The 15,039-nt window shown below is 36.0% G+C and overlaps 1 protein-coding gene across 1 annotated transcript in view; it reads right to left on the bottom strand.

Annotated features, from left to right (window-relative positions):
- Window positions 1-15,039, bottom strand: part of Rundc3b (RUN domain containing 3B) — a gene marked incomplete at its 5' end in the record, with an annotated part of 188,377 nt that overhangs the window by 36,783 nt on the left and 136,555 nt on the right. The window contains one exon of the mRNA XM_004647763.2: window positions 7,281-7,402. Coding sequence (XP_004647820.1) covers window positions 7,281-7,402 — 122 coding nt within the window. The remainder of the gene's footprint in view (window positions 1-7,280; window positions 7,403-15,039) is intronic.

Below are 15,039 nucleotides of genomic sequence, written 5' to 3'. Positions count from 1 at the left end.
CTTGGGTCTGGCTGCTGTGCTCAGCTCCTTCCCGCTGCTGCCCTTGAGGGTGAACCTGTTGTGCCCCTGTGGCGAGATGTTCTGCTCCTGGACTAGTTGGTTGGATCTATCCTCTTCACTCTCTGCAGGGATTGCAGCTGCAGGATTAAACCCCAGATGTGTTTTCCAGGCTTGGGCTGTGCCTGGAGGGGGTAAGGTGAAGTAGGGGGAAGAGGAAGCTCTCCCACACACTCAGTGGATCTGGGCTAGGACTGTGTCTGGGGGTTCCCGGACGCCGCAAAAATTCCTACTGGGCGGGTGGGCTTGGGGAGGTACTGTGGAGTGGTGGGGGGCGGCCCAAGGGGGTGGGAGAGGGTCTGGCCCACGCTGCACCTTGGCTGGGACTGGTCCCACCAGCGCAGGGTAGGAGTGATTGCTATTTTTTTAATTTAGGTTTTCTATATCTTCTCTATTCAGCTTTGGTAATTTGTATGTGTCTAGGAATCTGTCCATTTCTTCTCCATCTTCCTTCTTATTAGAATACACGTTTCAAAGATCTAGATTTCTGCAGAGTCTTTTGTGACTCTAGGCTTTTCAGGCTTTTTTTTTTTTTTTGCGGTACCGGGGATTGAACTTAGGACCCTGCGCTTACCAGGAAGGCACTTAATCTACTGAGCTATCTCTGTGGCCCCTATCCTTTTCATTCTTAATTGCATGGATTTGAGTCTTTTCTTTCCTTTTTTGGTAAGATTAGTTAAAAGGGGTCAGGGACATAGCTCATTGGTACAAGTGCCTGCCTGGCAAGCACAAGGTCATAAGTTCAATTCCCGATACTGAGAGACAGAGACAGAGACAGAGACAGAGACAGAGAGAGAAAGAGAGAGAGAGAATATTGACTAAAAGTTTGATTTTAATTGTTCAAATATTCAACTCTTTAATTCATTGATTCTTTGTATTGTCGTATTAGTCTCCAATGTGTTAATTTCTGCTCTGATCATATGAGCTTTTGCCTTAGTCTGTGCTTCTTTTTCTAAAAGTTAGAGGTTCAACAGTAAGGTTTTTTTTTTGTTTTTTGGTATTTTAGGGAAGGGTCTACAGGGTGTTCAGGGTCTCACTACTAGATCAGAGTCATAGTGATTCTCCTGTTTACAGCCTGTCAATAGCTGGGATTACAGGTGTGCACCACCACACCCACTCTTAATTGCCATCTCAGCATGTCCTGGGGATGGGGCCGCCATGGCAGGCCCAGGGATCAAACCCCCGGCCACTGCATTCCAGTATGTTGTAGTGTCATTATTATTTAATTATAGAAACTGTCTAATTTTTTCTTTAATTTCATCTGTAACCCACTGGTTGTTCAGGAGGGTGCTATTTAGTGTCCATCTGTTTATGAGGTTCTTGAGGGTTCTTGTGCCATTGAGTTCCAATTTTATTGCATTATGGTCTGACAATATGCACAGGATAAGTTTGATTTCTTTGTATTTACTTAAAGATGTTCTATGGGTTAGAATGTGATTTATTTTAGTGAACATCCCATATGCAGTGGAGAAGAAAGTGTATTCTGTTTTTGTCGGGTAGAACAGACATCTACTAAATCCATTTGTTCAAAAGTTTGGTTCACTGTTAATATTTCATGTTTAATTTTTTGTCTAGTTGATCTGTCTTTGTGACAATGGGGTACTGGAATCCCCCAATACAATTGTATTAATGCTTATTTGATTTTTCATGCTTGTCAATATTTGTTTTATATAGTTGGGTGCACTGGTATTTGTTGCATATATATTTATGATTTTATGTCTTCCTCTTGGATTATTCCCTTTAGAAGGATGTAGTGACCTTTGCCTCTCTTCATCAGTCATAGCTTCAAATTTACTTTGGCTGTAAATAGAATAGCTATGCTTGCTTTTTGTCCTGAGTTCCTGTCTCATGTGGTACTGTTTTCCATTCTTCGACTTTCAGTCTATTAATTTCTCTTTTAATTAAAAGTGTTTCTTGTATGCAACATATTGTTGAATTTTGCTTGTTTATTCATTCTCTCAGTCTGTGTCTTTTGATTGGTGAATTGAGACACTGACATTGGTCGTTACAACTGATATGTCTTGACTTATCCTTGATATGTTATTTTCCTACTGTTGGCTACCCCTCTTCTTTTCCCTCCCCCTATTTATTTGCTTGGCCAGGTGGATTCCTTCTGTTGGGGTTCATGGTACTGTAGTCCTTGTTTTCTCTTTCTAGAATGTCCTTCTAAACATTTTTGAGTGCCGGTTTGATGGTCATAAATTTCCTCAGCTGTTCTTTGTCAGGGAAGTATCTTATTTTTCCATCAATTTTCAAAGATAGTTTGTGGTGTACATCAATCTGGGTTGAAGGCTGTTTTCCTTCAGAACTTAAAATACTTCACTCCAAGCTGTACTTGAGAGTGTGCTGAGAAATCAGCTGTGATTCTTATGGGCTTTGTTTTATAGGTGACTTGTTGCTTCTCCCTAACAGCTTTTAATATTCTATTCTTGTGTTAATTTCTGAAATACTGACTATGATATACCTGGGTGTAGTTTAGTTTTGATCATGGCCAATTGGAGTTGTACATTCCTCACTTACCTCTATGCCAAATTATTTTTTTCTACTGGGGATTTTCTTTGCAATCACGTTTGTGAACAGTTTTGTTTTATATCATTTGTGCTATCTCCTGTTTTTTTCACTAACTCTAATCAATCTTAAGTTATTCTTCTTTGCATTAACTAGAAGCTGCTGAATTGACTTCTCATGTCTCTTGATACTTTAAAGATGTCTTTCTTTTCGTGATCACTAACTGTAGGCCTGTCTTCTATTGCTGATATTTGCCCTCACACTGGCTTAATCTGCTGTGAATACTTTCAATAGAATTTTTATTCTCCTGAATATTTGCTTGAATTTCCCTTATGAATTCCATTTCTTTCCTATTCTGAGCATAATGGTTTTCATAATTTTCTTAAGTTCATCTATTCCTTCTCTGTATCTGTGCTACAACCACTAAGCATGGTTTTCATTGTGGACACCATGTACAGAGCTATTTGACAAATTGTTTCTGACTTTTTTTTTTTTCTACAGCCTCAATCAATTGCTTTGTTGCTACCACTTCAGAGCAGCCAGGACCTCATTGCCCCTTTCATTTACCTTTAGTGATGTTTAGAGTTGTACATTTTAAAAAAATGTGTCATTTTCTTTTCTTTCCTTTTTTTAAAGTTTAATTTCTTGGATGATGTTTGTAATTGCCTATAGTGGGTTGCTTTCTGGCTAGTATTTAGAAACCTTAGGAAATGACTATTTATCCTAGTTGTCTTCCAGGTATAACTGCTTTTTAGTTATGAGGCTCCTATAAGGTCCTACCTCTTTAATTTGTTGGTGCCTTTTTGCCCAGCCCTGGTCTTTGGCACTGTGCCACAATGTTTTCTGTGACCCTTAGTCAATTTCAGTCTTGGAATGTGAGGAAGAACCACAATTGGGACAATTATGTCCCTTTTGGCTATAGTGGTATCAATAACCATAATATAAAACACAGCCTAGAAAATGACATACTAAAGTACCAATTAATTTGCCACCTTTAACTGTATCAACTACACGTGTGGTTATATAACAAAATCTAAAACAAGCCAGAAAATTGTATGCAGTATACAAGTCTTTAGTATTTTAATTTTGCCCTTAGGGGTTAAAATTTAAAATAAGTTAGGGAGAAAATGAAAAGTGGAAGAAGAGGAAGAGATTAGAAGCCTGGAGGAGAAAGAAGGATCACACTAACTTTGGGAAATTGGTGCAGAAAATTGGAGGGAGAGATTAAAAAAAAAAAGAACTGAACAGATCCATAGTCACAAAGTGGGTAGACACCACATTCACACTCATAAACACAAGTTCAAACAACAAAGGAGTAAGAAAACAAACAAAAAACAAAAATAAAACAAAAGCCAAAGCAAAACTCCAACAAGAACAAGAAGCACAACAACAAAATGAGAGGGGAAAGAAGTCCACTTTCAGCTTTGTTGCTGCAGTCACTGGTAACAAAAGTATAGAGATAGTGTTCCAATCTGTGTTGATTTATCTGAAAAAGCCAGCAAGCCCGCACCCTCTAATGGTTGCAGTGCACCTTCCACAGGAGCCACTAGATGGAGCTAACAGCTGTTCTGACTTCCGAGCTCTATCTGTACCTCTCCAAAATGGCTCCTGGCCAATTCCCCTCTGGCACGGGACTGCTGAGCTCTGGGCATTCACCAGAAGCTAGAGCCATCCTTCAAGTCTGCTGTTCCCCTCTATGGCTGCATCTCTGTTGGAGGACTTTGTGGCCGACAGCGCTTGCCCTGTGCCAGCAGGTTTATACTGCTCCTCTAGTGCAGTGTTCCTGTCTTGGGGAGAAGGTGCTGTTGAGTACCTCTTTCTCGTTCCTTTTTTGTTCTCATCTCTCTCCAAGTGCTTCAATTTACATCTCAATTCTTTCCTAAGTCCAGGGCACTAACGTCCTTCCATGTTTTCCTCCTGCTGCTATATTCCAGGGTCTGGATGGCAACACTCCGAGAAGTTCTTTCTCTGCTGCTTAGCACTCAGCTATCTTGGAGTTTTTCTTTCTGGAGATGATTTCTGTTCATTGTGAAGCCCTAACATCCAGTTCCTTCTTTTGCTCAGTCTAGTTTTTCCTGGACTCCTTTGCAATATGTACAAATATTTTACCTATGCACATACCATCTCTCTTTGTTAAGACAATCTCTTATATGTTACCCAAACTGGCCTTGAACTCCTGAGTTTAATAGGTCCTCCTGCTTCAGCCTCTCAAGTGGTCAGGACTATAGGCATGAACCAACACAACTGGCTCCTACTTATACCTGTATAATATATGGTGATCCAAGTAGCTTCACCGCTGTTTTCTCAATTATACATCATTCCTCTATTTTTTATTTCCACCAGATTTAGAGGATGGAGCATAGTGGGAATCTTACCAACTGATTACAAGAATATCTGTTTCTTTCCTGATAATCAGTTTTTAATCTATTAGATTTACTGTGTGGCATTTTTTCTCACTGGGCTAAAGTTAGTGAGTTTTTGGTTAATTTTTAGTTTTATTCCATCAGTTTCTTTATGTATTTGGACATAAAAATTCTCTAAGTAAATTTAAATCTGTTAAATTTGAATTTTTAATGTTAGTACATTTTACAGAATTGTAAGCAAGTAGTGATATTATAATACTATGAAATTAGGCTCAAATTCTAAATAAATGTCTTTCAGATGAAGAGGTGCCACAAGTAAATCCACTCATAGTATGGAGCAGTTTCTTAAATATACATATAAATTCATCTAAAAAACTCTTCACTTAAGTATTAAATAGACTCAAATTCTTTTAAAACATTTTAACAACCAACTTAATGGAAGAAGAAAATTCAACACAAATAATGACATTGCCTGAACATGCTGGTTAACTGAAATTTTCTATTTCTTACATCTGTAACACTCATTCATTACATACTTACTTTATCCACAAATACTTTAATAGTTTATCTACTGAGTGTCAGACTCTAGTAACACATAGATGGACGAGGTAGAGACCATCTCTACCATCACAAAGACTGCATTACTGTAGAGGGGATAATAGGAAGAATGCCTGGAATAGGCTAGAGAGGAGGATGGTGGCTATGAGAAGTTTGGAGGTCAGTAAAAAATTTATTTACAAAGAGGGTATTTGCACAGAGACTTGATAAACAGCTTACATGCAAAGACCTGAGGAAAGAAGTTTTAAGGCAGCAGGAAAAGCAAATGCACAGATGGCTGCAGCAGGAACAACTAGGCAGTCAGAGTGCTGGGGTCTGCAGAATGCAGTAGAGTGTAAGGACAAGATCAGATAGGAACACATGATAAACAAGTGGACTGTGTTCTAATTGCCACTGTGGGCCATTAGAGAGTTTTACAGATTTATTCATTCCTGTCAGACAATGGACTGTAAAGGGGCAAAAAAGGGAGATAAAAGGCCAGTGAAAAAGCTGTGACCCTAGTTTGGTGAAGAGGCTTGCTGCAGAGGGCTGAGATCAGTTCTCAGCAGTGGAAAGGGCGATGACCATTGCCATGAACAGTATGTGTGGTATGGAGAGATGACAGTGCTTATTCATATACCAAAGTTGTAAGGAAAAAGTAGAATCTAGGATCCTGTCTATGGTAGCATGATTCACTGCAGTGGAAAAGATGAGGAGAGTGAGGCATGGGGTGCAAATTCTGCTGAGGTAAAAACCCATCTATCTTTTCCTATAACACATACAAAAGGAGGTACAAGTGGGAAGGAGAGATAAAAGATGTGTGCATCAGCTCATAGCAGCACTATTCATCAAATCCCAGGTGCTACAGACAGGTCTAGCCTGAGCTAGGGGAGGGAAAGTCACATGTTTTGAACAACTACACTGCTGTATGGTTTGAATATTAAATGCCTCCTCAAACCTCCTGTTTTGAAGATCTGGTCCTCAGCTGGTGAAGCTATTGAGAGGTTGAGGTAGAGCAACATTTAGGGGGTGGGCCCAGTGGCAGGAAAGCAGGCTACCCAGGGAGTGCTTCTGCTCCTCCCTTTTCTTTTTTGGCTTCCCAGCTAGCACCTTCTCCTGCTCTGACACTCTTCCTTGCCACAGGCCCAGAGCAACACAGCCAGCCAGGTAGGCATGGACTGAAACCTTTGAAATCAGAGCCCAAAGCAACCTTTATTCTTCACATGCTGATTATCTCATGTATTTTGTCACATTGTTGGCAATCAGAGGAATATAGTTACTGATGTTTTCAGATGAATCCAGAGGCATGGAAACCACAGTGTGGCTGTATCACTGTAGGCATCCTGGAGAGCTGTGGCATTGGACAAGAAGCCTGTAAAACTCACTCTGACGGGAAGCGAGAGGGATGAAGACACACAGAAACACCCGACACTACTGTGTTAGTTCCTAAGGTTTCTTGAGGGCCCAGTGAATCACAGCCAGGGACCAAAAGTGATGCAAGAGCAGGAAAGAGGTCAGCTGTGTCAAAGGCTGCTGCACGTTTAGCTGGATGAAGACAGAAGACTAACTGCAGCAGTCCAGTCATGGTTAATCACCCTGAGTAAGGGAGTGAGGAAAGAACAGTGCTAATTCTAAATAAGACTTCTGAGAAGGTTGAGCAAACACTTAGAAACAAGGACTGATTATTTTTAATCATAATGCCAGCTTCATTTCTAGCATGCTCCACAGAAATATACTATTACTCTTTAGCAAGCTCTACAAACAAAATACATGTAGTGTAGCAAAAGGGAACTTTCAAAAGATTGTTTTTCTTGCCTTCACTGATTGAATTTAATGTGTCTTGTTTTCCATCTCCTTCTTGTGACTGGCCTGGATCCAGTGAAGTCTGAGAAAGGCTAACTTCTGCTGATAACTGGTCAAGACTTTGGTAACTTTTCCTGTAAAACAAGGATAAAATGGCCCTTGAATTTCTTCTCACAAAAATTAACTTCTAAAGATACTTCTTTAATCATTTTCAGTTTCTTAAATTTCTGGTTAATTTTCCCCTAACATTGTCTCTAAGTTGTGCCTTTATAAATGACCTCAGTTTACTCTCCACTACACTTTTCTACATAGCCTCTTTGCAGGTATATTTGTTTTATTCACTGAAAACAGAAAAGAAAAATAATTTGTCAAAACTCAAAAATTTCCATTAGCTTTTCATTATTCATGGTAATTAAAACTGAAAACTTCTAGAGTGAGGGATATAGCTCAGCAGCACAGTGCCTGCCTGGCAAACACAAGGTCCTGAGTTTGATTTCTAGTACCAAAAAAATAAAAAGAGGACTTTCCAAGATTTATATGTAATTTTCAAAACAGAAATTTTACACATTACTATTAATGAAGAAACAAAATTGGCAAAACTTAATAATCTGTGTCTCAAGCAATTTGGAATTTTTCAGTGTCGATATGATTATAGACAGTAATTATGTAACAACAGAAACAAATTATTGCAAGTCCTTATACTTAAGTTTAGAAATTTAGAAAGGCTGGATAGTTGTTTGTATTTATACACCATTAAGAAAATTAACCTCTTTCTTTCATTTGCTATCTTGAAGCCCATTTTACATTAAGCTAATGTTAGCAATGAACTGTATCTGAAGTTAAATAGAGTTATAACTGGAAAGTTAATAAAAGCTTATTATTAACATTTTCTCACATTGGTTCTTCACAAGATACATTCAGGTTTGGGGTCATTCATCTTCCACATAAAAGAGCAGATTTGATTACCATTTCTAAATATGTGTAGCCTAGGAAAAGAAATGTTTTTCAAGCTCAATATCTATTTCATAAGGTAGCCAAAACTCATCCAATTTCCTATACTGACTGATGGATTTTATTTATTTACTGATTTTACATGTTTATGGTACATAACATTTCCATTCTATGAGGAGCTGATCCACAATAGAACACATCTGAATTAGTTTTGTCGTCCTCCTTTCCTCTTTCTCATCCCCTTTCTTCCATTTATTGATCCTCCTCCCATTTAAGAAAGGCCTATCCCCTTGTTTCTTATTATCTTTCATTTTGCTCTTTGTTTATATTTTAGGTTTCTCACCTATGATAAACCATGTGATATTTAAGCTTGTGTGCCTGATTTACGTCACTTAACAATATGGTCTCAAGGTGCATGCATTTTCCTACCAATGACTCAAGTTTATCTTTATGGTAGAGTAGCACTCCATTGTGTAGAAATACCACATTTTCTTTATCCGCTCATCTGTTGAGGACATATAGGTTGCTTCCAGGATTTAGCTAATATGAATTCTGCTGCTGTAAACATGGGTACATATATAACACTGTAATTACAATGTCTTTAACTTTTTGGGGAAAGATACCTAGAAGAGGAATAATTGGGTCAAATGAAATTTCTAGTTTTATTAAGAAATCTCCATACTGCTCTCCATAATGGTTGCATTACTTTATATTCCTACCAACAACATAAAAGAGTTCTTGTTTTCCATACAATCTCACTAGTATTTGTTATTATTTGGTTTCTTGATGATGACCATTCTTTCTGGGGCAAGACAGAAGTTTTTTAAATTTGCATTTCCCTAACAGCTAGTGATACTGAGGATTTCTTCATATATTTTTGACTACTTGTACTTCTGTGGCTATTTGTACTTCTGTGAATCATCTATTCATTTCACTTGCCCATTTTTTGATTGAGTCTTTTATTATGAAAGCCTAATTTTTGAGTTCTTTATAAATTATATGATATTTATAGTAAAGCATATATAATTTAAATGGTCTATTTCACAATTATCTCTATTCATACATATAAAAAATAGACAGTATTTACATAGCACTTTCTAAATTCCAGGCACTGTTTCACATATCATATGTGTTTTACTTTCTTTAGCCCTCCTAAGTACCCAAAGCAGATGAAATTATTACTACCTTTACTTTACAAAACAGGAAACTGGGTATATAGACACTAGGTTTAAAACTGATAGCCTGGTCTTAATTACAGATTTATTAAAGGTTCATATATTACATATAGCATGAATATTTACATTAGATGCTATTTTATATAAGGATATAAATCAAAATTGAAGAACTAGAAAAATATTAATTTACTAAAACTAGGTTGCTCATTTTAAGCAGGCAGATCTCAACAGGTTTAGTAAAACAGTACTTAGTATAAACTACTTTTGTGCTTATTATCTACCAATTTACAGAATTTCATAGTGGATATATACTGCAGGTGTCTCTTTTGCTTTTTTAAGAAAGGAAGCATAAGGAGATGAAGTGAGGTAATGGAACTTTACTTGCTTACAAAGCGAACAGTATTTTCAATTTATAATATATTGGCTTTTCAAATGCTGAGAGTATTAAAGGCCTTAGTTATTTTTTTAGTAAAAAATTCTATTATAGGAAACCTCTGATACAGCAGATAGCACTTTATGAACTACTTAATATATAACAAAAGGATATTCAGTTTTTATATAGCACTTGCTGCATGATAAATAATATTGCATATATCTTACTTAATCTCCTGATGTACCCTAAGAAGATGGAATTATTACTATTCCTCACTTTATAGCAGAGGAAACTGGGTGTATGGATATGAGATTTAAAATTGGTGGCCTGATACTGTCTCTCAATTAAAGGTTTATTAAAAAAAAAGGGTAATAAATGAAAACATGAGACCAAAAGTCACAGGAGTGACTACAAGGCTTTATATTGTTAGATTTCTAAATTTCTGTGTAAAAATATGTAAATGCTTATTCTTATTTTTAAAAATTTTTTAATCTTTTAAATCTTTTTTCTTTATATTCTGGAGGGCCTCGAAGTTTAACATATTAATACTTGATGGAAAAATACCTGTTCCATGTTATATCTAAGATGTTTGATATTCAGACAGATAGTGAGGTTAAGCTCAACTGCCTACATTATAGGATAATAATATCATTAAGCGTCTCTTCTGGAGGGTTAACAACTTAAGTTTGCAGACCAAAAATTAAAGAAAAAGTGCTACAAGCACAGCCAACATTTTGGCCCTAGCCTTTCAAGGTCAGTAAGGACTCAGGAAATAGGAGAACCTGTACTGTAACATCCTGTAACTCAATTTTCTGATCAAGGAGATTTTGGGACCACAGAGGGAAGTGATCAATGATGTAAAATGTGCCTAAGGAGAGTCACATGGAGAGAAAACATTCTCTCAGTCTTTCACAGAAAGTAAATTGGCCAAACAATGGCTGTGACTCATTCACATGGCTGACACTGACAAAGGATCTACAAACTGTGGTACAGGGCTTCAGGGTAAATCCTGAGGGGATTTGACTGATCTTATCAGATACAAAAGCTACATTTCTTGTTATATAGGTCTTGCTCTTTCTTGGTCTTAACAATCCAGCAGAAAAGTATGAAAATTAAGTATAAAAAGTAAAGCCATATTAATATGCTGAGCTTTAAAAGGGCCAAGTCAACAACTTCAGATATGAACAGTCTTATGAAAAACCCACTATTATTAAGGATTATTGGACTATATTGGGATATTTTTCTGAATTCATGCACCTACAGTATATAAATGACAATGCAATACCCTTCTCTGACAAAATTAAACAAAAAAGGGGGATACAAATGAACAACCATTTTGTATCTGTATACTCAAAATAGGATAGATACACAGCTCCATTCTCTTAATTCATGAATAGAGAGGTTTGTTCTAGTAGTGTTTGAGACAGGTTATCATGTCTGCATCTTGTACAATGAATAACCACTAAGACAACAATATGCAATGTATTAATTATTGAAAATGCACTAGTAATCAGTTGTGAAACTGTCTCATTGCTATTTGTTTCTCAATAAAAATATTTTTAAAAAAATTGGCGGCCTGGCCTTAATTTTGTTCTAAGTACTCTTATTTTTGCTATCATATAGAAAAAAAGATTTGACTTTTATTAGAAAACCTCAAAGAATAGAAATCTTATTTGCTAAGATAAAAACATAATACTATACTTAATCATGATGCTAAAAATTTGGATTGATTTTTATTAAAATCTCTTTTTTTCATTCAAGAGAGTTAAATTGTTTATTGATTACACACGATAATGGATGATACGCAGCTTCAATCTCATCTATCATTGTATCTGGTACCATTATTCAATTTAGAAATACAGGATGTGCCAACAATCTTTTTTATAGCCAAGTAACTGACTATAAAGTCTTATTTCTTTAGCTATAGAGAGAGTAGCACCATAAGAATTTAACAAGCAATGAGAAATGTAACATGCATTTCCCTAATTTGGTTTTCCAAATTATTTTTTTCTGTCCAATAGGTAGGAAGGAGCCTGCTTTTCAAACTGATGGCTTAAGACGAGTTTCTCATCCTCATTTTTCATCATAGGAAACTTATTAATATATTAAATTAAAAATCATATATAAAAATACTTATAAACAACAAAACACCCAAAAGCAAGAGGACGTGGAATTCCTGGAGCCCTGAATGTGACAGCATACACCTACAACAATCTCCAGGCCCAGCGCCCACAGAGGGTACCATGCTGTTAAAGCAGGGCTTAGAACAGCAAGACCAAATGAGCTCCCTGTGTGACTATGAAAGGTCGCTTTAGAATAGTTCACTTCCAGATTCAAAGGGATTTCAAAGCTTTCTACCCTTTAATTTGTCACAATTAATTAAAATTAGTGAATAAATTTTATGTGAATAAATGCCAATGAACAGAGAAACACGTAGGAAATGATGATTTGAAACAATAATACAAACTCCACCCCCAAATTAAGTACTTCATTCATAAACTATTAGGAAGTGGACTTACACTACCTGCTGTGCTTGAGATGGTAGCATGCCCTCCATCTGGAAGGGAACTAGTTCAGCTGCTCTCGTGACAGCACAGAGTGCTTTTGGCTTCTACAGGATACAATACCTGATTTTCAGGGGAACTGGCAGCTCCAAGGGACAAATATTTGCTTGTTATATAGTAAACTACCCATTGATGAGGGCTCTGTGATTAAAGGCCACACAGCTATTTTGACTCATTTTGTGCTATTGTCTGTTTCTTCTCTGTAAGCAATAATTTTTTTTGTCTATGTCTTATACTCTGAGCAAATACTTTGAAAATAATGATTCATATTGTATAAATGATTATTATCTTATTATGAAACATTTATTTTTGTATTCATTAATTTTTATAACATCAGCTTAACTTAATCAAAAGCAGAGCCCTAAATACGTCATACATTCTGACTAATATATAAAACTATAGTTTAATATATGCCATTACATTGTAAAGTATATTTTATATTAAACTTGTAAGAATTATGCTATAAGTGGGCATATAATAAAATCTACTATTGTATAGTCAATGTCTGTTTAAATATTGTAAAATCACTTAAAAATCACTTAAAATCACTTAAACACTCATATACATGAAACTGAGTACTAAAAAAAGGAAAATCAAAAGAAAATTGAGACTGAGTGAGATGGTACATGCCTGTAATTCCAACACTTGGGAGGCTAAAAACAGGAGGATCACAGCAAGTCTGATCTACATAGTGAGACCCTGTAGACTCTGCACTAATAAATACATTAAAAAAAAATAAAATTGAGTAAGAGGTCCAAAGCCACTTGCTGGTTAATTTTTTCAAAGTTTACATTTTATATCAATGATCAGAAACAATAGTATGGATAGCCTTTGTCATTTATTGTGGTCAATATAATATACATTATTTGGTAGTTATTGTACAAGGCAACAGTGTGATACATAGAAAGACGTGGATGTTATCCACAGATGGAAAACAAAAAAAAATGTATGCAAACTGCATATACAGTGGCACATGCATGTAAATGAGATGTTATTTTTATTCTTGCTTTTCTTCACAGAATATATTTAAGGAAGAAAATAATCATTTCTTGTAGCAGAATGTCTTACATACTTAATCTATTGAAGTTAGAGAAGGATAGAAGGAAAGTCTGACAGGGAAGGATACATGTGAGTTAGGTCCACGCCCAACTTACAAACTGTAAAATATTTGTTGCACCTTCAGTGCTTCAGAGACTCCTCCTCTAAAAGTGCTTAGATACACATCAGAAGAACTCCTAATATATTTGAAGGAAAAGTCATTAATAAAAACTAAAAGCCTAAACAATAGACCATGAAGGATATATTAAAGCTCATGATTCTCATAATTTTACAATCTAAGTCAGCCAATATTTTTCTTCTTTTTTTGGGAACTCGGAGGCACTGTGCTATATCCCTGGCTGTCATAACCAAATTGAAAGCCAATGATAGATTTAAAAGTCTAAAGAACTTTAACTAAAAAATATAAATGACATTGAATCTGATCTTTGGGATAAGAATGGGTAGATTAGGCAATAATCAAATCAGATATCTAACATATGGAACAGACAAATCTAATGAAATTACCTAAGATGCTCAAGTTACCTATACTTTACATACAAAAAAGATACAAAACAGAACTTAATTGAAAAAATAAACAATTTTTCTATGCTGCGTAAAGAAAACAAGCTTCATATATTATTTAACTGGAGCATAGTGTAAATGCTTAAAAATTATTACAGTAAAGGACACATTACCATTAATTCCCTTTAAAATACTCCCTTTACTTTGAACAAATCCCATTGTTCTTGCCACTTCCTGAAGCATTTCTTGAAGCCATTTCTTGTGTTTTTAACTGGCACTGTTGTGGCTGCCTGGGATCTTGAATTAATAGAAAATGTTTACCTTTTTTGGCACTCTGACTCTGGGGGACAGAATTTGCCTGGGGACAGATTCAGGGAATGCGGGGGGCGGGGGGTGGGTGAGGACATAGGATAATGTTTTGGGGAGCCTGCCTTTTTTTAGATGGTGCTCAGCAGTAGCATTTGTTGTATTTTTTCAAAATCAAAGTTTGTAAGTACACTTATGAATGAGGACTTCCAGAACAGCTTCAGAAAGTAACAAAAGGGGGCCGGGGAGATGGCTCAGTGGAATAAGCACTTCCCTGGCAAGCGCAAGGGTCTGAGTTCAATATCCGGTTCCGCAAAAAAAAAAAAAAAAAAAAAAGAAAGTAACAAAAATGATATGTATGTGTGTTCAAAGCCAGGGGAAATATTTTCAGGGAAGTTAATAACAATGTGTTTTTTACTATGAATTTTTGTTAAAAACTTAAATATTCATGGTATATTTTGGTTATACCTTATATACTCATTGTTGAATTTTTACAGTAAGCCTATAATTTCTATTACTTTTTAAGCACAGCATTATTATATCTGAGATAAAGGAAAACATATAAAGTCCAGCATAGCTAATACCGCCAGGTTAACCTAATGAAGAAATAAATAAAAAATCATATTTTAAAAATTTTATAAGTAGCACAGCAAATTAAGATAGACTTCAGGTCTTCTATTGTGAAAGGCAGTCCTTTAACTGCCTTCCTTGAGAAGGCAATAATAGAAGCAAATTATCCACTAGTTCAATTTTTGAAATATAAAGACCAAAATATCCCTGAAACAGTAGAGTACACTGAAGTAGGCAGAAGGCCAATAACGTAAGGCTTTATCACTTTCTGA

This window comes from Octodon degus, unplaced genomic scaffold (assembly GCF_000260255.1).
Source record: "Octodon degus isolate 3935 unplaced genomic scaffold, OctDeg1.0 scaffold00323, whole genome shotgun sequence".
Lineage (NCBI taxonomy): Eukaryota > Metazoa > Chordata > Mammalia > Rodentia > Octodontidae > Octodon > Octodon degus.
The sequence above is the reverse complement of the archived record's forward strand: the minus strand, read 5'-3'. Positions and strand labels throughout refer to the sequence as shown.